Source organism: Acartia tonsa, chromosome 7 (assembly GCF_053477335.1).
Source record: "Acartia tonsa isolate MP-2025a chromosome 7, ASM5347733v1, whole genome shotgun sequence".
Taxonomy (NCBI): Eukaryota; Metazoa; Arthropoda; class Copepoda; order Calanoida; family Acartiidae; genus Acartia; species Acartia tonsa.
The window spans coordinates 16442496-16469957 of record NC_137266.1 but is presented as its reverse complement, the minus strand read 5'-3'; the positions used below and the strand labels follow the sequence as shown (position 1 = coordinate 16469957).

Here is a 27462-nt window from a genome sequence, read left to right as displayed (position 1 = left end):
ATGTATGCAGGAGGACTAGAGGTATATCTATCTATCTATGTGTATACCTAAGATCTATTATACTCCATGTATGGAGGAGGACTAGAGGTATATCTATCTATCTATGTGTATACCTAAGATCTATTATACTCCATGTATGCAGGAGGACTAGAGGTATATCTATCTATCCATGTGTATACCTAAGATCTATCATACTCCATGTATGTAGTAGGACTAGAGGTATATCTATCTATCTATGTGTATACCTAAGATCTATCATACTCCATGTATGCAGAAGGACTGGAGGTATACCGCTGGTAAGAGTGAACCTGGCATTCTGGAGGTGAAGTTTATAAGCTCCAGAATTCAGTTTTGCCTTCTATACATTAGACACTTTTTTAGAATAATAATTTAGGTAAATAAAATGTAGGGTTCAAGAGAAAATATATTGGAATAAAATCACTAAATTTGTTTACACAGACTGAATAAACTTAAATTAATTTGAATTAATTATATTTTATTTCATCAGGATAAATTTAAATTAATTGAGGTTACACTTCATATATATGATATAATCTTTCTATTACATTAAAACTTTAATTTATTTGTGAATCCGCGGACAACCATCCAAAAATAAATGGACTGTGTCTAATTTCCTTTGGTGCCGAGACAAGATGAACATTGAACTGTTGGCCCTCCTCAAACTGATTTGTCAATCGTACCTGAAACATTAAATTATGTTAAAATAAGAATGATAATATCCATAAGTAAAGGAGCTAAAAAATACGTAGAAATATATACAATTCTTAGATGTAGAATTTCATTTGTATTCTTATTATATAGAGAAGAAAGCCTTGTTTTCCATCTGTAGCAAAGGATTTTGCTGACCACTCAACTGTTATGGTTCTCCTTTAGAGTGAAGCTTTTTATAGGTCCAGGAAAGGTTTATAAATATTTTGGGACAGGACATTATCCCAAGATAAATCACTCTTAAAAGAGATGACCCCCCCCCCTCAAGAAAATATTTTTTCATCTTCACCCATTCCAACTTAAGTAACCCTAAATGCTAATAGGGGCGTAGCCGCAACTATTTAAATATAGTAACATCTAAAAAAATTAGATTACTTTAATATTTCAGCCATTTAGATTTAGGATTACATACATACTAACGGATCAAGGTAATACAAGATTAGAAACATTCCATTAAAATATTTTATTTCTTTAATTCAGCAAAGAAGTTTTTCTTTTTTGATAAATGTGGACATTATATAAAAGATCAAAGTGTTTGTGTTAATTATAAATCTGTGAATGCCTTTTGTCTACCAGATACCCGTGCTGACTAAATTAAAACTTTCGGATCATGTACAAAAAAGTAAGTCCGCTAACAGACAAACGGCTGAATTTATATATTGTAACCAACAAAAAAAAGGCCTACAAATAATATGCAGACATATTTTGAAGTAAACAAAAAGCGCCAAAAAAAGATTTAATCTCCGCGTTTTTTCTTTAGCCAGGCTATCCTGATGCATTATTGGATCTTGGCTACCTCAAATTAAATATAGACTTTCTTATGGCGCTTTTAGCAATGTGTAGTCTTAACTTTGACGTTAAGTCATTTAAGAGCTAGTAGAGATAATTGTTCCCAGGAACATTTTACCGTGCACTGCACTAGATACAAAAATTGTACACTAATGAAAAACAGGACACATTTCATACTTGATCCCAAGTTTAAAATAAATTAAAGCTACCCTGGCTTGATTCCGGTCATTAACCTTTTTTCAATTGTAAAGCAGAATAGAATATAATGCAAGTCTGAGGAATAATGAATTACATTATTATTATTCCCATATAAAAGTACATTCCTTAACTTAGTTGCATTTGCTTCAATTTAGTTGTGTGCTCAGAATTTTCAGACGGAGAGGGGGGGGGGGTTAAAACCTGTATTTGGTATAAATGGGATGGACAGGCTTTTGTACACCCATGCTTGTATCAGTATCAACCTGTCGTAAGGTCATTAAAACAAATCAATTTTTAGGAATGTCATTTGCATTTGACTTAAACTGATATTTATTATTTTATGTTTTACTTTAGATAATGCATTAATTTTCTGTTTATGCCATTATTGCATATATTTTTTGTTTAAATTAAACATATAGAAACATTAAATTCTTAATAATAAAACATGCAGCGTTCCATATTTGAAATAAGCAATAAGATAAGCTAAAGCAGGACTCAATCGCATCAGCCGCATTTAGCCGCGCAGCCGGTGTTGCTTTCAGAAAGTCTTGGCTATCCTATTATATAAAGTAGTACGAGTTTTTTGTCTGTCCCGAAGGATCTCGCTAACCGCTGAACCGATATTGTTCTCCTTTATTGTAAAGCTTCTTATAGGTCCTGGGAAGGTTTTAAACTTTTTTGGGGGGATGGTGTCTTTACCCCACTCCCCCCAAAAATATTTAAAAACTCAAATTTAAAATGGGACGAGGTCAACTTTTCCCCCTTAAAGTGCCCCTAGAGGCTTCTAGGGGGCGTAACCGGTATTTAAATCATAATTCAAAACATCCACAAATTATCCTGCCCGCACTTTGTTTTACCCAACCTTATCCCCAGCAACAGTCACAGCCGCACTGTATATTTAATTGTCAGCTACCCAGCCCTTATTTACCTATATAGGATGAAATTGTTATTGTATTAATGTGCGTAATTTTAAGATAACATTGACATTCAAATGAGAGGTGGGTATTGTTCTAAAAACAAAGTTATTCCCATCTCATAGAAACTAAGCAGCTATAAACAATTTGCAAAAAAAAATTATATATATAGATTAAGCTCAGAATTCGTTGTAATTTGTAAAAGATTTATACAATTTAACAACACAGCACTCAAGGTAAAAAACTTTCTTCATTCCTGAAACCCCCTACCAGCAGTTCAAAGTCTTTTTTTTGTTAGATAAAAAGATTCGTTTGTAGATCAATCTAAAGTTTAAAATGTCTATGAATTCTAGAAACAAAAGTGCTATTGTCCCCTAAAAGTCCGTCTCATTTTCAGCTCGCTACGTGCATTCTACAAGGCTTATATTTTTAAACTTGCTTTAAACTCTACTAGTTGCTTCGCCTCTAGGAGATGGCTTGGGAGGTAAAAATAGACCTAAACCACTCCGGGACATCTAAAAGCTTCCCAAAAAAATTACAACCCATGTGGACCAGCAATTTCCGAGATTTTTCGCTTCATACAAAAAAATACCACATTACATTATAGTCAATACGTTTATTTTGACAATATTCTTTTTTAATGGCGAAATATGAAACATGATAAAGCATTTAAGTTCTTGAAAATGAGCATATATTCAAATATTGTTTTTCAATTCTTAATGCTTTGCACTTTTTAATTCTAGTTTCTTGTTATTTTTCTAATTATTCCTGGACATTCTGAAAGCCTATACTTCACATAACTCACTTTTCAAAGACATTTATTTTCCAAGGAGACAATTTGGGAGATTTAAAAAAAATCAAATATTTTCCATATACGATTTCATTCTTAAACAATTAAGGGTAATTGGGCTGTTGTAGTAAATACACTTGTTTCTATATCTATTGCTCATCGTTGGGGAGCTTTAATTTTCAAATCTCGGCCCAAACCGCGTCATGACTAAAGATGTTAACAATTGTACTTACCGCTGAGATATTTTTAGTATGATTAGGGAGATTGCTTTGGTCCAAAACAGGCACAACGTTTTATCATGCACAGTTGGGACTTTTGACAAAAGGCAAGATGTATATATCAGTTATATTCATTGCGGACAGCTTTTACCTTCAGGACTATCCTAACTCTTACTAATAGAAATAGAAGAGTAGAAGAATATTCTGAACCCTTTTTTCGTCAAATCTAAGAGAGAACATTCCTAGCAGACAAAAGTATTGTTTACTTTTGACTCAAGCTGATGTGGATTCTTAAAAAATGATAGACTCGCTATTCGATAGTGAGGCAAAATTATTTTTGTGAAAAATCATCCAAAAGCACATTAAAAATCTACAAAAATTAAACAAAATCATATGTTAATAACCCTCTTAAGATTTTATTTCATTTTTGTAAATTTTTTTATTCGATTTTGGAGGATTTTTCACAAAAATAATTTTGCCTCACCAGCGAGTTGCCAGCCTAACTTTTTTTTAAGAATCCAACTTTGTTTCAAGCTTTCAAATTGTAAACGAAATTTTTGGGCAATTAATTCTGATTCCGCAAAGCTTTCTACTAAGAAAATATACTGTTAACAGCTGACTTTTATGTATGTATGAAATGAAAAAAAACATGCCTTCGTAGGAAAATGTGTACATAATTTCAACCAATGAGATCCAATGTAAATTCCGATGCGATTCTCCTATTGGCTCAATCAGACATTCCCTCTCTTTCTTAGTACCTTTATTCTCTTACTAGACATAACCTAACCTAAAATGGGCATTAATAAGAGGGTAGGGGAAACACATCTTAAAAACCTCCTGCAAAACAAAACATTACAACCTTGCCCCTAAATTTGTAATCCATTCATTCATTATTCCTAAAACATACCCTTTCTAATGTTTAAAGTTTGCCTAGAAGCTTTTAAGCCTTAATTTAAGCATGCTGTGAGATTCTATTACATTGTTTTCCCATCTCACTTTCAGGGATAAGACAATGAACGAAAAATAAATGTACATCCTCGATCATGAACACTAAAATTACCTATTGTGTAGGTTATTATTATTGGTTAAAACGTTCATACACTATTTGTTCTATGAAAGTTAACAAATAAGATAAAGTGTTTTTAAACTTTGGGTAATAGTGTATTTACATTCTAATGTCCCTTCCTTCCCAGATTTTCTACACATCTTCTTAAAACAATCATTTTAAGAGAAAAAAAGTAATCTACAATTGTAATTAAGAAAAAGTAAGAAAAATAGAATATTAAAGAAGAGGGAAGGAAAAAAAGAGATACTGGTTGAAAGTTCTTTTTAGCCATTTTTATAACATATGATCATTATTTGTCTAGTATATTGTGTTATTTAATAAAGTAATTTGTGTTGATTTTCAGGGATCTTTGATGAGTAAAAATCTGTAAACATCCTTTCTATAGAATAAATTAAAATTATTGATTGAAACGATTGGACAATACTAGTTCCATTCCAAAATTCGGGTTTAGTCCCTTTCGTGGCATCGCACCTTAAGGGACGATTCTTCGTATTTTCACAGTAGCTTTTCTCCTATTTCTAGCCCCTGCGGGGCCAATTGCCTAACCCTGTGGGGCAATCACCAAACCCAATATAATCTAACCTAACCTAAAATAATCTATAAAAAGCAATTTTAAAAATACGACGAATCGCACCTTAAGAGGCGTTGCTACGAAAGGTACTATTCCCCAAAAGTCAATAATAGTACCCAAAGTTTTGAGCCAATTAATTAGATAACGTAGTAATAAATATTAGGTACTAATTAGTTTAATTTGCATGAAAAATCGTTAATTCTTTTCTTTTGCGAAATGTGATTTTTATAAAACATGTATAAAAGCTATTTTCACCTAGCAACCTGAATCTAAATCTGTGGAAAATGGTCTTTGATTTGAAAATTGTGCTCCAACGTAATACATATAATCTAAATCAAATAAATGGTTGTGAGTGTGTGTTTGTGTGTGTGTTTGTAGACCTATACCTGGAAGGATAAAATAGGAAATAGAATTCCGGAGCGTTCACCCTTAAAAGACACTCCGAAAGCAATGACTTCTGTAAACGAAAAATATAAAAACCACCACCATAGACTTTAGTTTTTAAGGATTAAATTAAACTCCACTAGAATGGTAAAAATCTTCCCCGAAAATATAAAATCTTCAGTTAATAGGTCCATAGCTGTTAGCAAGATCTTTTGATACAGACACACATATACACATCCTACATCTTTTATATGACATACAAGCAACTAGAAACGTGTAAATGATTGAAAAAGCCTTGCTTTTAAAAATGGAAAAATGATAGTGCCCTTTTAATATATTGATTCGATATTGATAAATAGAGCAAAGATGATTATTGAGTTTATTTGTTTAAATCATTAAATAAATCTTTAAATATCCTTATATAAAAGTAACAGGATGTCAGTCTCTGTGTGTGTGTGTGTGTCTGTCTGTACCAAATGTATTTGTCAACTACTGAATCGGTATGGTTCTCCTTTACAGTGAAGCTTCAAATTCCCCTTTTTAAATGAAAAACTTTTTTAAAAACTCGAAAATGAATTCCTACACCCTCTACCTTCCGACCTCAAAAGCCCCTAGGGGCCTCTAGAAACAATTTTTTCATTTTGTAAGTTTTAAATAAATATTTTTTTTCCTATTATTTCATGTTTAAAGAGAAAATTAGTGCACAAACTAAATTTTTAAACCAAGAACAAAACAAATAAGGATGCAAACTAGTGGAACAAAAAAGATGTTTGAAAGTATATGTTCTGCCCTTTCAAGTCTTTCAGGCTAGCGCTAGAAATGCATTCATTACAAGGAAGAAAGGGAGCATTCATCTCAAAATAATTTGGTTAATTAATTATTTTCTAAAGTCTTAACTGAACTTTAGTTTAGTGTTACTTTTATGTTAATAATCCAAGTATTAAGTTAAGTAACATCCAACAGAAAATCAGTCTTTTGGGTGCAATTAATCTTTGTCAAGAACTTTGAATATTAATGAGTTGTACCTCTTGATTGATTTAATTGAATATTAAAAAACATAGATTGCCTTGATTTATTAATAACTATCGGCTACGCCCCCTAGAGGCTTTTAGGGTACTTGAGGTGGTGGGAGGGGGGGGGGGGGGAGGGGAAGTGAACCCCTACCCATTTTTAATTTTTAGTTTAAGTAAAAAATATTGTTATAGAGAACCATATTGGTTCAACGCTTTACAAGATCCTTTGGTACAAATAGACAGATAGACATCCTGTTGTTGTTTTTTTATAAAGATTGCCTTTCCAATCCCTGATTATTCTCTTTTAGCTCAAGGCCACATAAATTTACTGAGAAAATTTACTTTTTTTATTCATTTTCCATGTAGAAGATGCAAATTGGAGAATTTATTTTTGTTTTGTTTTTAAGACTTTTTTTTCGTGTTTTAAAAATTTGAAAGGCATATATTACATGAATATTTAAGAAACATAGAAAAATTATGTTATTTAACTCAACAATGGGAAAATTGCTATAAAAATTGTCTAGGAATAGAATGTGGAAGCCTTATTCTTGGATATGGCTTAATTTGTGTTTAACTTTAAATGGACATTTGACTCTAAATTAAACTTGTTCCCAAAGTTTTATAAACATGTCCCATCATTCGTGTTCAAAATGTTTTTCCAGTAATTTTAATCCATAGAATAGGTTATTTTTTGTTGATCATAATTTATTATATATTGTCTTATCCCTTCAGAACTCACAGAAAAAATCGAGCATAATGTAATAATTATAACAATATTCGGGAATAGTCCCTTTCGTAACATCGCCCCATAAGAGGCGATGTGTCGTATTTTTAAAATGGCTTTTTATAGGTTATTTTAGGTTAGGTTAGGTTATATTGGGTTAGGTGATTGCCCCACGGAGTTAGGTAATTGGCCCCGCAGGGTTAGAGCCCCCCCACAGGGGCTAGAAATAGGAGAAAAGTTACTGTGAAAAATACGAATAATCGCCCCATGATGTGCGATGTTACGAAAGGGACTATACCCAAATATTCCTTAAAATATTTTAGATTCTTTATCCATATTTCTAAAAGCAAATCTCTTTGTCTTTTTCATTATCTAGATGATAAATTAAAGCAAAGCATTTGATATTTGACCTCTTTAAAAAATATTGTAAAAGAAATACAGTTTGTAAAAGTTTTCCTGATATTTTTATGCTAAGAAAAAGTAGCAAAAGAAAAGGATATATTGAAATCTTATAAGATTTTAATCATTTTGCATTCTCTTCAAAATCCAAAGTGTCCCTAAATAAATTTGACTATTGTGTATTAAATTCTATTTTATACTTGCGGATACGGGCGATTTCTCTTTGGAGGGTATAGATAACCTCACGAAAAAATAAAAAAATAATTCCAAAAAAAACCGGTTCAGCAATTAGCGAGAACCTTCGGTACAGACAGAATCACAAACACACATCCAGTTAAAAATCTAGAGTGTCTCTATAACAGTACAATTCAATTAGTTGACTATACACCCAAACTAAACACAGCAAAGATGTATGGACACTTTAAAATCAAACTTTTTATATAAATTATTTCTTATGCTAAATCAACAAAAATGACGCTACCCGTCAAAACAAGATGTGTGATAGTTTTGGCAATGTGCAACAGCTTAGAATAATATAGAGCTGATATTGGGCGTTATGTCTCAAAGTGCCTTGTTGAGCACAGGAAACCCCTTTGATGTTTTAAATAAATTGAAGATAAAGGGGGAGGAGTAGTTTTTCTTTTGTTTGTTTACGACTTTAGGTTAGGTTAGGTTTTGTGTTGGGTACTGTGTAGCCACTCGGGGTTGGGTAACGCAGGTATAAACCGCGCAGGGTTTTCACCTCTTATTTTCAGTTTATTTGAGAAAAAAACCGGGGTGGGTGAAGGGGTTTCACTGCTTGACATGCACTTTGAGGGAAAACTCTTGACATTGTGTCCATCTATAAGTCAAACAATCAAGGGTGTCTCAACCATGACAATTTGGTTGAGTGTGACTTCCGAATTAGCGGGAAGTTCTCGAGATCTGTTGGCGAACATACAAACCCCCAATACCAGGAACCATCAAGTTTCAACAGCAGGTTTGATTATAGATTTATTGATGAAATTATTTCAAAGTCCTGAAATTATAAAATCAATTAATACAAAATTCCAGTTTTTTATAACCACGTAATCTTAATTGCTTTTTAAAATCATTTTTCTCTACGGTTAAGAATCTTTGGAAACTTTGGCTTTAAAGGAAAATTATTTGGTTTAATAAATCATTATTAAATGCAAAAATAAGGGCACATAAAAAATTACTAAAACATAATAATTACTCATAATAAAGTTTCATGTTTAGCTGGCTAAAGCCTTTTAAACTAAATATAATCGTCCTATACACCATTCCACTTAATAAAATTAACAAATTCTACCTGAAGTTCTTATGGTTTCAAATCCCTGGTATACTAGGGTTGTTCACGCACTATGAGACCAATGATAGGCCAATTTTTGTTCTCCGAAATCTTCACACACTCATATCTCATTCAAAAGTAACGAACGTGGGCGCATCAAAATATAAACAATCCATACCGCGTCACTTTATGAAAGGAAAGTCAAACAAGACGACATTTGCGCTTAATTTGGGATAATGATAAGGAATTAATTTCGATCTTGATAAACACAAAGCTTCCTCGAAAAGAGGTTAAGACACACCCCCCGTTTGAAAGTCAAATTAACTTCCTTAACGAGATTCAAGGTTTTTTGCGCTGAGCACTAGCAACATTTCTCACTAAACTCAACTCACCATAATCACATGAGAATGGCCACATCCCGAAAAACGTGACAATTTTTTGCTCCTAACTTAATGAAACCCCGTGAAATGCATACACAATATTATACTCCTCACTAGGACTCATAATACCTCACATTTTAGGATAGAAGGATGGGGATTGGTTTGTACCATACAATATTCCAGGCACATGACACTCACAAGATCACATACACAAATCCTAAAATGGATAATCCTATTAATCATGATGTTGTAAATATAACAACTTATACTAAATAATAATCATTTCATAATCAATAGGTAATAAATCATTATTAATAAATCAATAAGTACCTACGAAATCAGGTTGAAATGTAAACAAATAATGGTAAAATATAAAACGAAATAAATCTTAGACAAGAAAATTAAGATTTATAGGTACTTAAAACTAAATTTGTTAAGCATCAAAAAGAGTAGTAAGAAAAAATATTTCAAAATCCTTGGGCAGAAAGTTTTTCAAACTTAATGAATAAGAACTGTAACTATCTTAATCAACAATAAAACTTTTCAATACTTAAATAATAGCAAAATAATAATAATATCTTCGTTAGAATTTTCATCGAAATTATGAAAAAAATACCAATTTTTCTTTGTAAAAAAAATATGAGACTTTAAATATGAATTTTCAATCATTCCTTGATCTGAATAAAAATGTTTTACTTGATTGAAATTCATATATAATTTTTAAAAATCTGCTAAAAAATACTTGATTTTTTTCTTAGAATAAATATCGAATCACGCAACCTCGACACATTTATTCTTTTTTGGTAAACTTTTCAGGTAAGTTTTATAATGAATTGTACTTTTGAAAAGAAATTAAACTCAATAAAATTAAATTTGAGCATATGAAATAGAATAAAAATTAATCGCATTTCACTTGATTCTTATTTTAGGCATAAAAATAGGCATATGAAAAATGTGGCTTTTTTTACTAAAAAAAAATCTCAATTTCCATAAAATAAGAATCAATTATTAATCATAATTTTTAATAACTGCCTGACTGATACAGCATGTTCTTCCAGGGGAGATTTATCTGACAGCCTGAACAAGACTCTTGCAGTCTTTCTCCCATCCTCAATCCTCGTCACTCGGCCCATCCGCAAACATCTCATCAGCGGATTGGTACTCGTAACCAGAACTATATCTCCGTCGGCTAGCGGCTCCGCCATCTCATCTTTCCACTTGGACATCCGTAATATCTTCGGTAGAATCTCCTGGCGGTAGGCAGTCCAAAACTGGGCAGACAGATCTTCTAACAACTTCAACCTGGAGGAAATTTGGTCCTCCGGTTTCATCGCCACATTGCACAACGGCTGGCGGTCTACATTTCCCAGCAGCTGGCCAGGGGTAATCAGCCGCCAATTCTCCACGTCGTTCGCAGCTTCTATCGTCAACGGTCTGCTATTCATCAACTTGCTAACCTCTGCCAACAGCACCAGGAGCTCATTAAAATTAACAGAACTATTCACCAACTTCTTGGACAGCAATCTCTTGGTTAATCCCACCATTTTCTCAGCTTGCCCAATAAAATGGTGGGCTCGGGCCGGGATCTGAGACCAAGAAAACTCTACCTGGCTGCCCAACTTCTGCTCTAAAACCTTGCGAGCAGCGGATAATTGTGTGCCCATGTCGCTTACTATAACCTTCGGCAGACAATGAACAGCCTCCAACTTGCGCAGGGACAACAGGATACTGCTGGTATCATACTTCTCCAAGGCATCTAACCATAGCGCCCCTGAGAACCTGCAGACTACCACGAACACCCACACTTTCTTCGTTGCTGTCTGACTCCTCGTTTTGGCGGCAGCTCTCCTCGTAACCAGCGGACCCATCAGGTCAACTTGCACAGCTTCAAATGGCCTGCTCGGGACCAACTTGTCAGGTAACACATCCTTCATGGTAGTACGACATTCCTTGGCCCTCTCAACACTGCAGGGCCAACACTTCTTCACTTCCATGATGGACAACCTCCTTGCCTTCACAATCCAGCACCAACGGCGGCTCTCAGCTAAAGTTCCACGGACACCAGAATGAAGCTCAACATGCGCTTCTCTCATAAAAATAGAAGCTAACCAATTACCAGGCTCCAAAATTACTAACCCTGGCATGTCTTCAAATAGCATTTTACGGCCACCAGTAATGGCGTCAATGACGGGCTCTCCACGACCAACCATTTTAAGAATTTTCATCTCCCTGGTCACATAATTACCTCCGGGACCAACGACAGGCCAGGTCAATGATACTTCATGCACTAATGGATTCAAAGACGAATAATTGCCTTTAGCGTCGTTTATCCACTCATCCTGTTGGCTACATGACACAATGAAAAGTTCCGCCGCCATAAAATTGTACAAAGACGGCTTGTACACAGAATCTGCGGCTGCTACATGACTACCAGCGGCTGTAGTCTTGCCTTCTTGTCTGCTCTTTAGCTTCTTCAACCAGGTGTTCGATACTTGCAGGACAGCTGCCATAATACGTTTGGCCTGTCCAAATGATCTCCTGTGCTTAAACCTAAAGACATCTTCAGCGGCTTCTCCGGCAACTTTCATTGAACATAACTTAACCATTTTGGTATTCAACTCCTCCGGTGGTAAATCCTGCTTGACTTGCTCGGCAGTTTTCACCGGCCACGCACTTTCATCCTGGCGCAACCATTCTGGGCCCAATCTGTACCTGGAACCTGGTCCCAAATCTGATACCTTGCAGGTGCTTCTGGTGCCCAAATCTGCAACATTGTGTGTCCCTGGGACCCACCTCCAGTCATCCTTGTTGGTTGCAGATTGGATTTCTCCAATGCGATGAGAATTAAATGTGTTCAACATGGCACTGTTGGAAACAATTTGTGATAAAACACACGATGAATCAGTAAAGTACATCACTCTAACAACATCAAAGGGCAGGGCATCTCTGATGGACTTTGACAACCTGGTGGACATCTGGCAACCCATCAATTCAAGGCGTGGAATTGATTCAGTCTTGACCGGCGCAACTCTTGACTTGGTGGCTAGCAGGAACGTTTCAAACCCTTGCCTAGTTGGCCACCTCAAATATGCCATACATGCATAGGCCTCTGATGACCCATCCGAAAACATCATCAAGGATGGAAGGCCAGTTGGTTCCTCCGGGACCACACAACGGTCAAACTACAATTTAGCGACCTCAGCTCTGTCCTCCAGCGACTTAACAAGTTCATCCCGTAGACTTTTTGGGATGAAATCTTGCCAGCCCAAATTCAGCAAACATGTTTTCCGCAGGACAAGTTTAATTCTCAACAGGATAGGGCTGCAAAGCCCGAGCGGGTCGAAGGTCTGGGCGGCGAACCTGTGGACCATCTTCTTTGTCAGATTCTCGTCCAAGGCGTCCTGGAGGTTGTACAAATCAGCATCCTCTTTCACCTTCTTTCCCTTGACTTTACCATCTTGGTTGACTCTCGTGGCGATGGATAACACATCAGTGGCTGGCTTCCATATCAGCCCAAGAACCTTGGTTGGCTGGCAATCATCACCAGAATAAATGACTTGTTTGAAGGAAAAACTACCTTTGCTGATAATTCTGTCGGCTTCTTTCATCATCTCCTTGGCTTCTGGCACAGATCCTGCTCCCGAAATAACATCATCTATGAAGCTGTGCTTTTCAAGCTTGACTGCAACTGGAATCTGAGGTAACTTGAAATCTTCCTCAAGGTAGGTAGGTATTTGTGGCTCCTTCCATAATTCAGGTTTAGCAACGATTTCACTACCATTAATCTTACCCTCTCCATACATCTCCTTGACCTCTGCTTCACTCTTTCCGCCGAACAGGCGGGACGTCAACTTCAGGGCTGTAACTGCCAAATTTCCCGCAGCCAACTCGCCAAAATTCACAACTTTAGTCAGGTAAATTTCAAGTGGACTGTCTGGCGTCGGGGAAAATAAAACTCTCTTCATCTGGCTGTCGAACTCTGTGGCCAGGATGGAGTTATAAAACTTGGAAATGTCCGCGGTTAAACCAACCTTGTAACCGCGGAAAAGCAACAAATGATAAAAGATCTTCTGCATTGGCGGCGGACCTCCCAGCATTATGTTATTAAAACTGGTGCCCTTGAACGTCAGAGAACTATTTGCACACAATCTCATGGGTGTGGAACTTGAATCCTCCTTGAAAGCAACCACTATTGATGAACAAGACTTAGGCCCTTCATACTGCAATTCTTCAGGCGTGGCTTTTTGAAACACGCCTCTGGAGATGGCGTCGTTGAATACCTCCACATACATATCATAGGTACCTTCCTTGACCATCTTGGCACGATCCTTTTCAGCAATTTTGCGGGCTAAACTCTCATTGTAGGGCAAAGTGTGAGGATCTTCAATGTAAGCATATTGACCTGTCCACTTGTTGGACTGCAAGTCTAGTGTTAAACCTGCCTCAATTATCCTCTGCCTCTCACGCTGGTCCCAGGTAGTGCCGTCGGCCATAGCCTTGCACTCTTGACAGGCAGTACATCCTGGACAAAGTGCCTGCGGCTGTACGCCAAACGATTCAGACGTCAGAAAGTCTGGCAAGGTGCCTCCACTGACACTGACAGCCTTATATGCCGACTTTTGGTCTCCAGCTCCACCGTCAGCACTCGTACAGATAAAACCACTACCAAAAATGGTTCGCCACAACATAGACTGGCCCACTTTCTGGTAGGTTGATGGAAACACGTCAGGATGTGTATTTCCAATGATGATATCTAAGCCTCCACTAATATATGTAAATCTTTCTGGCGGCATCTTAAATATTTCGGCGGCGGTTTCTGGGTGGACCGAGCGCATCTCGTTGGCCCCGCCGAGGGTAGGCATGACAGCTGCCTCAAACTCCCTCAAATTACCGTCCCTATCCTTCAGATAAAACACAACATTGCGGCAGGAAGACTCACTGCCGTCAGCTACAGAAATAGTTGTATATCTGCCGGTAGATTTCAGCTTCAACTTGTTGGATAACTTCTCAGACACAAGTGGCAAATTTGCACCAGAGTCAAACATGACAGTGGCGTGGCAGGTGCCGCCGCCAGGTGCTACAACAGGAACTAACTGAAGTAAGAAGGTACAGGGGCTGGGTGCAGAACTTGACTTGTAGACTGTATTCACACCAGCACTAGCCTCATGGAGCAACCTACTATGATATCTGTCGCAATTATTGGTGCCACAAACACCAAGCTTATCCGATTTATTACACTTGTCAGCAGCATGGCCGTCACACAGGCAGAGTTCACACAACTTTTTCTGCTGGACAACTTTCTTTCGGTCAACCACATCCATCTTCTTAAACGTGAGGCAACGGAAAATCGGGTGTTTCTCCTTGCAGCTTTCCACAGGACATGTACTGTTCCACTTGGAAGCCTTGTCCTTTCCAGCCTTTCCATTCTTATTGTCGCTGCGGCCAGATACTTGCGCGGCGGCAGCTCTGTCCCGATTTCTCCTGCCGGCGCTAGTGTCATAGGACATATCACCGGCCAACATTGCTCCCCTGGTCCTCTCCAGCAGTTCTACAATCTTCTGGATGTTTGGTTGGTTCATGCTACCTAGCTCCATCATAATTTTCTCTCTCAGACTATCAGGGCACTTGTCTTTGAAAATATGAATAAGAGTTAGGTGTTGGTAATCCTTAGCTGCAGAACCAACGATGGCTTCTACTTCCTGCATCGTGCTCTTGAAGGTAGCAATTGCACTAACCACGTCCACAGGTTTATCCACAGGTTTCATCTTGTTCAGCTTAGTTAAAATCTTCATGAACCGGCGGGTGTTTGATAAAAACATCTGATCGAGAAACAGCCATTGTTCATTATGATCTCTAATCGCTGACACTTGCTTGCGTAGCTCCGGGTTGGTTATCACCTTCTCCATACACAACATCAGACTTAATCTCTGGTCAGAAAATCCGTAACCAGCGCATAGATCCTTAAAGACCTGTTTAAAGTTGGAGTAATCTGTATCTGTACCGTCGAAGGACGGCAGCAAACTGTTGTCCCAGCGCCCATACTGCGGGTTGGAACTCCGAATATCCACGGCAGACATACTTCTGGAGAGTATGGCAGGTGTCCCACTCTCATCCAAGTTAGATGAACGACGTTCCATCTCTCTAAGCCTTCGGTACATATCACGTACTTCTTGGCGCAATTCCATGGAAATTTTAAGCACTCCCATGTCCATCTTCACCTTCTCAATGACGTCGAGGTTCCTGGCGACAGTGCTTGACCTCGCGTCGTCTGAATCATTGTCAAGCCAGTACAGAATTTTTGTACACTGCTCCAACGACGCATAAACTTTATCTGCAACAGTTTTCTGCTCACTAGCTTCATCCAAATCACGCTTGAACTTGCGCAGCTCACTAGTCTCCACGGCAGGTTTTAGACTTTTTATTAGGTCAGATTGGTCCTTGACCTTACTAAAAATGTCACGAATTGATTTTAAATTCACATTTTCACATGAACTAAAACTTTGGCAGGCTTTTAGATTGTCATAAAACACTTTTAACTGTTCGTCAAACACCTCTAGCCTTTCACTGCCAATAGCGATAGCTCGCTCAATTTTCTGCTTTTTGGTTAGTGGCATATTGATTCACTAGGTACTTATTTCACAGAAAAAATTGTCACAGTTTATTGCATCAATAATCACTGGATGCTATTGATCTCTTGAAGAATGCTAACGCCTATTCTTCAGATCCTTTGAAATTGTCTCAACCATGACACTTTGGTTGAGTGTGACTTCCGAATTAGCGGGAAGTTCTCGAGATCTGTTGGCGAACATACAAACCCCCAATACCAGGAACCATCAAGTTTCAACAGCAGGTTTGATTATAGATTTATTGATGAAATTATTTCAAAGTCCTGAAATTATAAAATCAATTAATACAAAATTCCAGTTTTTTATAACCACGTAATCTTAATTGCTTTTTAAAATCATTTTTCTCTACGGTTAAGAATCTTTGGAAACTTTGGCTTTAAAGGAAAATTATTTGGTTTAATAAATCATTGTTAAATGCAAAAATAAGGGCACATAAAAAATTACTAAAACATAATAATTACTCATAATAAAGTTTCATGTTTAGCTGGCTAAAGCCTTTTAAACTAAATATAATCGTCCTATACACCATTCCACTTAATAAAATTAACAAATTCTACCTGAAGTTCTTATGGTTTCAAATCCCTGGTATACTAGGGTTGTTCACGCACTATGAGACCAATGATAGGCCAATTTTTGTTCTCCGAAATCTTCACACACTCATATCTCATTCAAAAGTAACGAACGTGGGCGCATCAAAATATAAACAATCCATACCGCGTCACTTTATGAAAGGAAAGTCAAACAAGACGACATTTGCGCTTAATTTGGGATAATGATAAGGAATTAATTTCGATCTTGATAAACGCAAAGCTTCCTCGAAAAGAGGTTAAGACAAAGGGCAATATAATTATTTCCTAGAATTTTTCTTTTAATTAAAAACTGTTTGAGGGCAAACTGTTCTTTAAAGGTAGCGCAACACCTACCCAGTTATCACTCTATAACTGATATATCTAAGTCCTATATATATAGTTAGCAAGCAAGAAAGGGTTACATCAATCTAGTTTTTTTGTTTGCAATTTTTATTATTTTATCCAACACTTATATAAGTAAGTATTCATATTAATCGATATATTTTTACTTGGATATTGCACCAAATTTTCATGTACTCTGTGATAAAGTGATACTCACAGCTGGCCATATACCCCATGCCCTCTCCTCCTAATGGATAAACTAACTTACCAAAAAATGCGGTCCATATTTGCAAACTGAATTAACGACAAATTTTTCTACGTATATCCTATGTCCATTTTCATATTTTAATCGATTATTTAGTGTTTGAAAACATTGAAAACCCAAGAAAATAGCTTTTAAACATCACAGGTAGGCATGTCCTCTGAAAAGTAGAGCCTAATCGGATTAGCGGTTATAGAAAAGACACCGTTCTAGTTTGTGTCATAGATTTAATGCTGTGAAATTTGATAATGCAATAAAAGCAGTTTCAGGACTATTTTGAAAAAACAGAGATTGGAATTTATATATTTAAAAAAAATTATTTAGATTCAAGATACCTATATTTTGTTTAGTGTTTAGCAAGAAGTTTACTACTTATGAACAAGTGTAAAGTATGAATAGAATTTAATATTTTTTGTCAAAACATAAACTTAGCTCTGAGGTAAAACACCTCTTTTATGAAATGTGACTTTTTTTGTAGCATAGCTTCTCTACGTCCGTATGTCCGTCTATACGACCGATCATCAAGTACTGAACACAGTTTACATGTGGTATGATTTAGTCTAGGGTCTCAATTTTCCTTTCTTTTATTTGATCTTGTAAAGAAGTTGACTTTGCAGCAATATTTGAAGGTGGAATAAGGGGACAGCAAGTAGACTAAAACCATTCATGGACCTATATAAAGCTCTAAAATCAGTTCATTTGGTTACCGAACTCTTAAGATATGCTTACCTGCCATTTCATCAACAGTTCTCTGTTCTCCAATGCAATGATAATCACGTTTTCCCTACAAAATATAAAAAGTTTATTTATCTATACATAATTGTACAAATATCAGTCCGTCAATATAAAACCTTATTTTCTCGTCTATTGTTTAAGATATGCGTCAGATTAGTAGCAAAGCAAAGCTAAACATAATTGCACAGATGTCTGTCAGTCAATATAAAACCTATTTTCTCATCTGTTGTTTAAGATATGCGTCAGATTACATTAGTAAGATTAAGTGAATGCCTTAGCACATAAACATACGCAACTCAAGACTCAAGCACAGTAAGGACTCCTAGGCAAGGGAGTGCAATTAATGGTTTGATGTTACTTAACCTTATATCCAAAAAGTTTGCATTAGAGTAATCATATCCCTGTATAAGTGGATGATGCTCTGAGTATTTTAAAATTTTAGATTCCTTGAAATCAAAGGAGAACCCCACCCCTATGATGTAATGAACTAGGTAATCTATTGTAATAAAGTGTATCTTTTGCTACCTATTAATTTTTTCATGCTTGCTTAGTTGTAAATGTTTTTTTTAATAAATTTACAAGTTTTACTGAATCAAATACTGTAGTATTAAAAGTATTTAAATATTAAAACTTTATGCAGGTTCTATGTGTCCGCAATAAATCATGGCTACAGGGATAGAGCAATATAAAATAAAAAATATTTCCTCCGAAGTATAATGTACTTTTTAGGATACAAAATTTGTCAGGTTACCCTATTGATTTGTTATAAGTACTTGAAACTTTATACTTTCTTTGCCTTGGTGTATTAAAATAACTATTTCTGAAGCTAACAAATAAATAAGCCTAAGGCTTCAGTCTGAAAATCAATAGATGCCATAAAATTCACATTTTCGGTTAAACTTCCTCGAAAATTTTTCATTTTCCTTCATATTGAAAAATTAATAAAAAATACTTTATCTTTACAAAAAACATAAGCTTTTAAATGCAAATTACAAGAGTTTTTTCTTTATGTTAGCCCCTGGTGGGGGTCCCTAACACAGCGGAGCCTATACATGCAGTGCAGTAACCCTGCAGGGCTACCCGGTACCTAACATAACATATCCTAATAAGACCTTAAGGAAAACAAAAACAGTAGAAAACAATTCCCTCACCCATATTTTCAATCTATTTTAAATAAAAGGTACGGCCTTTTTCTTTATTATTTGACCTAATATCTTGAATTAACAGACTATCAGGTTGAAATGTTGTAAATATGACTAAACCTAGTAAATTCTTAAATAGTAAAGAGATATTCATAAAGATGTTACTGGGCCAATATAAAACCCTGTGAAACTTGAAAGAGGTTTTTTAATCCAAAAACAATGGGCGCGCGGGGGGTATAAAATGTGCCCGCTCCCTTATAAAACAAAGAATTGAAATTCCTTCAAACACAGGCATGTTGCATATCAAAATGACCACATTGAAATGCTGATTACAGATCTGAAAACCGTTAAAAAAATATTGATTCAGTCTGAAATGATTTTCAAATAACCTACCAAAATAAACGATTTTGACTAAATCAGCTGTTTTTAGGTACTTAATGAGATCTTATTTGAACTATAAGCAATATTTTTCAAAACAGTTTTCAGTTTCCTAATCAGCATTTCAATGCTGTCATTTTGAAATGTTCAAGTTTCACAGGGTTTTATATTGGCTCAGTAACCCTTGCCAATGTGTACTAATGTGAAAATCCTCATTTTTTTGCACACCATTTAGTTTGGAAAACACAAAATTTTGTTCTAGTTTTTATCATGCTTAAAATAAATTTTAGATTCATGTTATATAATTATTAACTTACACAAATAATATACAAAATATTTATTGAGTATGATATGCTTTAAACTTATCAGAATTATATATCTGTTCCTCAAAATAAAAAATTAGTTTAGAATAATTATTAGCAATTATAAAGCAATTTAACATCTTCTATTTAACAATTTAACTTTCCATATTTGATGAATTTTGGGGGAAAAATAGGGTAAGGCTATTTTAATGTCTTATCTCTATATTCCTTCTTATTTTCATCAGATTAAAAAATGATGTACTTTTGAATGAGCTTCAATAATTAAATTCTTTCCTCCAATGAGTTCTCCCTACAATAATTTTCTCCCATTTATTTATATTCTCTTAATATAGCAGCTACTCTTTAGTTTACCATTTTATCCATATTTGTACATAGTTTATTAATTGGTTGATTTGGTAACTGTTTATTTTTGTTTTAAGTAAGAGATCATGAATGACAATTATTGAATACTATTTATAAATTAGGCTTTATTTTTCAAAAATGTAGTGGGCATTTTATGTAAAAGGCGTTTTTTGAGATAGGCGTTTTCTGAGATGGGCGTTTTTTGAGATAGGCGTTTTCTGAGATGGGCGTTTTTTGAGATAGGCGTTTTCTGAGATAGGCGTTTTTTGAGATGACCCAAATCCATTGACATATAAAATGTTTCCCACCAGACTAAGTAAAAAAGCTGAAATATAAAAAGCATGTTATTTTGCAAAAAACTATCTTTACCTGAAGATAAGCGCTATGGTATTTGATTCTTTGTCCAGATTAAAGCTTGTCTCAACTCCAAGGTATTCGGATAAACTTACGCTTCCCTGAAAAAATAGAATAAACACATAAAAAAAATTCTCTCACAATTATTCCCAAAGTCAAAATACTAGAAAAGCGCCTGTCATTTTTGTTAATTCTAAAATATTTCTTAACAATCATAAAATGCTAAATGACAAAATAGAAAAAATCAAATAAATTTCATCATTTTAGAAAAGTTTTATAAGTTTGTTTATAATCAAAGCTAAAACATTACAAATTATAAAATAATTTTTCTAAAGTACCTAAAGAAATATATTTTATTTTTATATTGAAAAAAATTGTATAATATTTTCTTTTTTAGCCAACATGTTCTCAGAATTTTGATGAGAATAATTTAACACATTGTATCAGCAAGACGAATTTTTACATTTTCCCCAAAAATAATATGTTAAGGTCTATACCATTACCCTTTCCTCTTCCACAACATAGTTAAAATAAGGATGACTACATCCATATGAAGCGAAGCGAAATAAATCATGAAAAGAAATGCGAATAATGTGAATAAAGTAAATTAAATACTGGATGCTCATTTGTAAAGGGAATATTCAAAACAAACTAAGCAGTATATCTCGAATATCAGCCGAGGAAATCACTTATCACCCTTAGCGTTTTGACTGATTTACTAACGGACAGACAAAAATAAAATAAAAACCTATTTTTTTTACCTTTGTTGGTCCTTTTTGTTTCTCCAACTCCTTTAAATCTTTCCATAGTTGTAGGGTCAGGAAATCTAAAAAACAAATATAATTACTACCAGGGATGGAGTATACACTACACTGGTATCAAAAGCCTCATTAGAGATGCATATCAATTTATCACCCATTGTTTTTATCCCTTGAAGTGTAAAGAAAATCTACAAAAACCTATTTTCTGTAAATAACTTCCAAATCCCGCAACGATTACTCAATAATAGCACATCCAGTACTCATAAGCTAAATAAACCACCAAATCAAATGACATTTTGAAGTCTAATTGACAATAACTAATACTCCTATTATATCTAGATTCTATGATAACCAGGAAGAAAGGGAACATTGGACTATGAATAATAAAGAAAACCCAAAGTTTTCTAATCATGTTAAATTACTGGTTTTCTTATAAACTTTGGGTACTTTTTATCAAATTCAGATTGGTATCTCAAACATTACTACTAGTGTCCAAACTTTCCAACAAATAATTCCAATATAAAGAATGTTATAATTTTTATCATCATTAAAGATGGAGAAAGCTCGAAGTGTCATGTGTGACGTCATAAAAATACGTCTATAAAGGAGGGATGAGAGGAGAATTGGGAAAGGACACCCCTAAAAAAGAGATGGATTTTTATGACGTCACACATGACACTTTGAGCTTTGTCGTCAAGAGTGTATAAATTTTTCGTCCATTATCTTATCTCCGAAGATTAGCGATAATGACGTAACCTTCATAGTGATCTATGGAAAACCATAGTAGCTGCACAACTCAAAATCATATAACCAAAATGAAAACAAAATTTTCCCCTGTTGTATAAAATTAAATGTAAATTGTATGTTTATCCAGGAAATAGTTTCAGCAGCAATATTTTAAAATAAATGAAAAATTCTGGCTATGTCATGTAGGAAATTATGGTAGAACAAGTACAACTATTTCCTTAAGTAACGCAGCAATAATTTTAATAGAAATTTCTTGTTATATCTTTTAAGTTGGAGTTTTATTAGGAATTAAAAACAATCATTTAATATTTTTATAAAACTATTTTTAAAAATCCATTTGGTTTTCAACCCCCCAAGAAAGTATATTTCTAAGAAAGAAAATCTATATGAAAACAAAACTATTTATTTAACATAAATCATAGTTTAAAATGTTATGTATTCAAATCCTGCAAAAATACATTAAATATTTGAATTTCATTTTATTTTGTTTGATACTTTTTATTGGAATATTCTAAATAGGGTCAACAATAAAAAGCTTGAATATTGATAAATTGACGTTTTAAATTTATGTTTTTCTTCAATTTTGACACGCTAGGTACATTGCTATGCTAAAACATGCAGGGTGATTAAGAAAAAAGCTGCCCTTTATTCTGGGATTGGGAGGAAATTTTCTATTGGTCCCTAAAGATTTATATACGCGTTCTCTCATTCATTGACTTAGAATCGTAGGGGATTTTTTATTAAATATTTCATACCAGCTTTCCATTTCTATATCTAAAATTCTACATATTTCGGGATGTAAATCAATTTATCGTCCATTGTCTTATCCCTTTAAATCCCTGCTTTTATCAAGTACAATATTTTTTATTTAGTTATATCATAAATAAAAAGTTTTAAAGATCTAATGATAATTTTTTGCTTTTTTGTATTGGAGTTTGGTTGAAGTTTTTATTTCAAAACAATTTTGAATCATTAAAAACTAAGTTTATTCTACTTAAATAATTTTTAAAATATCATATATCTTGAATATTTAGACAGATATTAACATAGAAAACATTCTGATACTTAATTGATAACAATGTTTGACTTACCAGCTACTGGACTTAGCCTGGTGATTCTTGCATACCGATTCTTCCACTGAAAAAAATAACAAAATTATTCTCCTTTAATTTTTTAATGAAAAATATTTTAATTATATGCATATAAACTGAGATTGTACTCTGATTGTACATATCTGTACAAGAAACAACATGTAATGGTAAATAAATTTCATATCTAAATACTTGTGAGGTGGTAATTAAGTAATCCTTATACATTGTATATAATTGCGCTTTAATGTATAGCTTCTTCATAGTACCCTTAAAATGAGAGGTACAAAAATGAATATCATAAATTTGTTGAAAACTAGGCATAAATTCAACCGTTTTTCCTAAACTTTTTTAAACATAAATTTTCCGAAAGAAATGCTTAAAACATTAAACTTAGCAACAATTAGTATCAAAGACAAAGAACAAAACTTTTGAGAAAATAGAATAAATTTAACTGTAAAGTGGATGATTATCTCCAAAAATCTATGAACTTTAAAGAAAGACCAAAAGGCTAAATGTACATGTAATGTTGCACACTGTGTTAAGCGGCATAAAAAGGCCTATAAATAATCGGAAATATTCAAGATATTTTTTCTTTAATTAAAACTGAAAATAGACTGAGCTTCGCTTTTATAGATGCTTATCCAAAGAATACATGTATCTCTCCACGATATTAGCATGACCTATAACTGAACTAAATTTCTCTAGAATAGTTTTCAACACTTTGGGATAAATCATGAAAATTAAATATTTTTGTTGTTATGTTGTAATTGATAACGATAGGGTTTTAAAAGTATTTTATATTCAATTTTTCAATCACTACTTTGATATCATGTCCATCAAAATCTCTTAAACAGTCGGACCTACCAGTTTACATTTTTGAAAGAAACTTTTCAATTTAAAAATCTACTAATAAAATATTATAAAAATCTTCCAAAATAAAAATAAGTAAATCCACAAATTTTTAAAACCCGAGACTTGATACTCTGTGAAGTGATGATTTATGATAACAATAATTCCATCACAAAAACTACACCAGGAAAAAAAACTTAATCTAGAGCATTGAACTTATTATTTGGACTTTTATATTATCTATAATACAAAGCAGAACGATGTCATTTGTCTGTCTTTCCGCCTGAAGTTTAAAATCTCGGTAACCGCTTGAATTTTTTTTACAAATTACGAACAAACGATTATGGCGCAATTTTAAAACTTTTCATGAACACTGCCACAGGGGGCATCCAAAATCCAGGTAAATCCAGGCGATATTATGAGGTAACGTAAAGCTAAAAAAACTAAAGAGGAAGTAGAAAAACCAACCGATCAACAAATATTAAACACACAAAAAGATATCCTCTGTAAAATATGAAACAATCATGCTTGACTATAAATTGTAATATAATACGTTCGCCAGGAACAAAGTAAACATGAGACTTGTGCTTTTTCGAAAAAATGAAGACGAAGAAAGTCGCTCAATGTGACGTCATAAAAATGAGGAATTATCCATCTCTTTTTTAGGGGTTTTATTTCCCACTCCTCCTCTCCTCATCCCTCATTTTTATGACGTCAGAATTTTTTTTTTGATGGACTTTCTTCATCTTTGAAAATTAAAAAAAAATAACAAGGAAAACACTTCCATATCAGTAAAATAGTATATAAACGAATGTTAAGGAAGTAGAATATATTTGTATCAATGAGGGGAATTGCACAAATATTTTATCCCTCTAGCTCCAATACGAGATGAGATGACGGGGGGAGGGGGGAATACAATCACCCCCTCCCATGCCACCTTTGAAGGGGAGGGCCCGACTACTTAGGGTTCATCTCCATATGTGAATAGGTATATCGAATGATAAATGCGTGTGTAAAGAATTTTATAAACTTTTTTTGGGAAAGAAATAAGACCAAATGTATACAAACATACTTATACTACTAACGTATTTAATTTGCTTTGAATTATTACAATCGTCCTGTATTAATTTTCTTTTGCCATTGAGCTTCGCTACTTTCCGACAAAATTGTCCTTGTTAAAAATGCCTGCTGCTAAAGTACGTAATATAAGACAAAATTGCATCCCAGCCTCTTTCTAAAATTCTTAATTAAAATGTTACAAAGCGACCAGGGATTGTAGAATTGTATCAATATATTTCTAAACTAATATACATCTGTTTTATATAGGCAATGAGGCATTGTGTTAATTGGAAATTTTACAACTTATGTCGACAATGATTGTATTGTACAACACTAAATTTATTTATTATATGTATATATATATCCTTATACTAAAGTAACAGGATTTTTGTCTGTCTGTGTGTCTGTCTGTGTGTCTGTCTGTGTGTCTGTCTGTGTATCTGTCTGTGTGTCTGTAACCACTGAACCGATCGGGTTCTCCTTAACAGGGTAGCTTCTCATAGGTCCCGGGAAGGTTTATAACTATTTTTTTTGGGGGGTGGGACACCCCCAACCCCCCCAAAAAATGAATCCCCCCCCCCAGAAAAAAAAAAATTTTTAAAACTAAACTAAAATAATGAGGGGGGGGGGAGTTACCCCCCCCCCAAAAAAAAAAAAAAAAATTTCCCCCCCCCCCAATTTTTTTTAGTTCAGCATTAAAATCTTTTTAAAAAATATTATATTTCCCATTTATATATCCATGCAATAACTTTTTGTAGTCGGACTACTGACGTAATTAAAGTTTATATGTTGTTCATGCAGTATTTAGATGCAATATATGTTAAAATAAACATTAACATAAAGCTTTATTTTACGATAAGCAACCCTTTTATTATAATGAAAAAGAATACTTTTGCTGTATGGCTTCGAAACTGATTAAAGCCATTCTGAAAAATAGTAAAGAACATTTTCCACGAATATTAAAATAATGATAATTTTAAAAACTGGTTTAATAATTTTTCATTTTAATAACCATTAAAAGCTGTCCATAATGCGACGCGAAAAATAATTATTATTGTCTTCTATTTTAGCTTAAAAGCACATATAGACTGACAAAGACACAAGTATGAAAGCATCACTAAGTAGCGACGCACAAAAAATAACCAATCTGAAAAAGAATAAACAGAACATGCAAGCAATTTTAAGAAAGACCGCGGAATCTTCACACAAAAATTAACGTATCAAGCATATTTATTTTGAATTATAGAGTAGTTTTGCTACTAAAAAAATATAATGTAATTCTTTTGAAAAATATCTTATTTCAGGGTTAGTTTTTACTTGGGTAAAATTGCTAAGTACTTCAAGTTCAAATATAATATACCATCATAGTGTTTTAGTAGGGATAGGACAACATGTAAAAACGAAGCCCAATTATGAAATATGATAAAAGTTTTATTTGTTTGGAGCTTAGGATTTTAATAACTACTGAACAGATTGAGTTCGTTACATGGTTTTAGGCTATTTATTTTTTAGGCTATTTTCTATCCCCTGCTTACTCCGTTGAACAAATAGTACTTGGATGCTAGGGGCGCTGCCGCTATAAATATACTAAAGCAATGTTTCCCATGACAAACTCTCTATGATACATGTTATCCTTGTTTTTACCATGAAAAGTATACAAATTTTTAGGCAAAAAAAGCATTGACAGAGTTGCCATTCAAAAGCAATGAAGCATTATGGTAAGAATTAACTGTTACAAACTTAGTTCTGCTTCTTAAAAGTAAATTTAAAAAACAGTTTTATATGATTTTTAAAATATTTAAAGTAGCGAAGCTACTTTAATACTTGGGTATGTGTAAGTCCGGTGGCCATCTAGGGTATTAAAAAAATTTTATTTGTACAGACAAACAGACAGACTAACAAACAAACATAATCCTACTTTATTATATGGATATGTTGTTAGCTTATTTTTGCTTCGCTTCTTAGAAAAAGGTATCATCCTTGTTCTTTTAAAGATGATAAAATGTTCTTTTTTCATTCTATGAATTCTTTTTGTTGTGTATATAAAAGTACCACGCAACAAAATGTGTTCTTCAAATATTTTTTTTCAAATTTTTGCAGATACTCTTTAATTTACTCTGTTGCTTCGTTTTTTCACTATTTTTATATCAAACATGTTCTACAAAATAAATTTTGTAAAGTCAATACTTAGTGTTTTCTTTATATTTTACTTTTGTCATGGATGACATATTATCTGGGCTCTTTTACAATATTTTCAAAACTAATATGTCTTCATGCTTACTTTAAAACGCAGTTATGATAATGAAATTATAGGCTATTAAGAATTTTATCTTTCCTCTTTTGAATGATTGACATTCTTGTTTCTTTTGAATCTTTAGTTTTGTAGAATAACAAGGACAATTATATTCATTTTCAT

General features: G+C 34.0%; 1 protein-coding gene across 3 annotated transcripts in view; it reads right to left on the bottom strand.

Moving 5' to 3' along the window:
- The window catches only part of LOC145324953 (uncharacterized), a 103655-nt gene that overhangs the window by 68939 nt on the left and 7254 nt on the right, over positions 1–27462 (bottom strand). For all 3 annotated transcript variants that reach the window (XM_080167717.1, XM_080167716.1, XM_080167718.1), the window contains exons 2-7: positions 23139–23184; positions 21301–21365; positions 20555–20640; positions 17995–18049; positions 638–701; positions 246–360 (exon numbers count right to left, since the gene is read on the bottom strand). In XM_080167717.1, coding sequence (XP_080023843.1) covers positions 246–360; positions 638–701; positions 17995–18049; positions 20555–20640; positions 21301–21365; positions 23139–23184 — 431 coding nt within the window. The remainder of the gene's footprint in view (positions 1–245; positions 361–637; positions 702–17994; positions 18050–20554; positions 20641–21300; positions 21366–23138; positions 23185–27462) is intronic.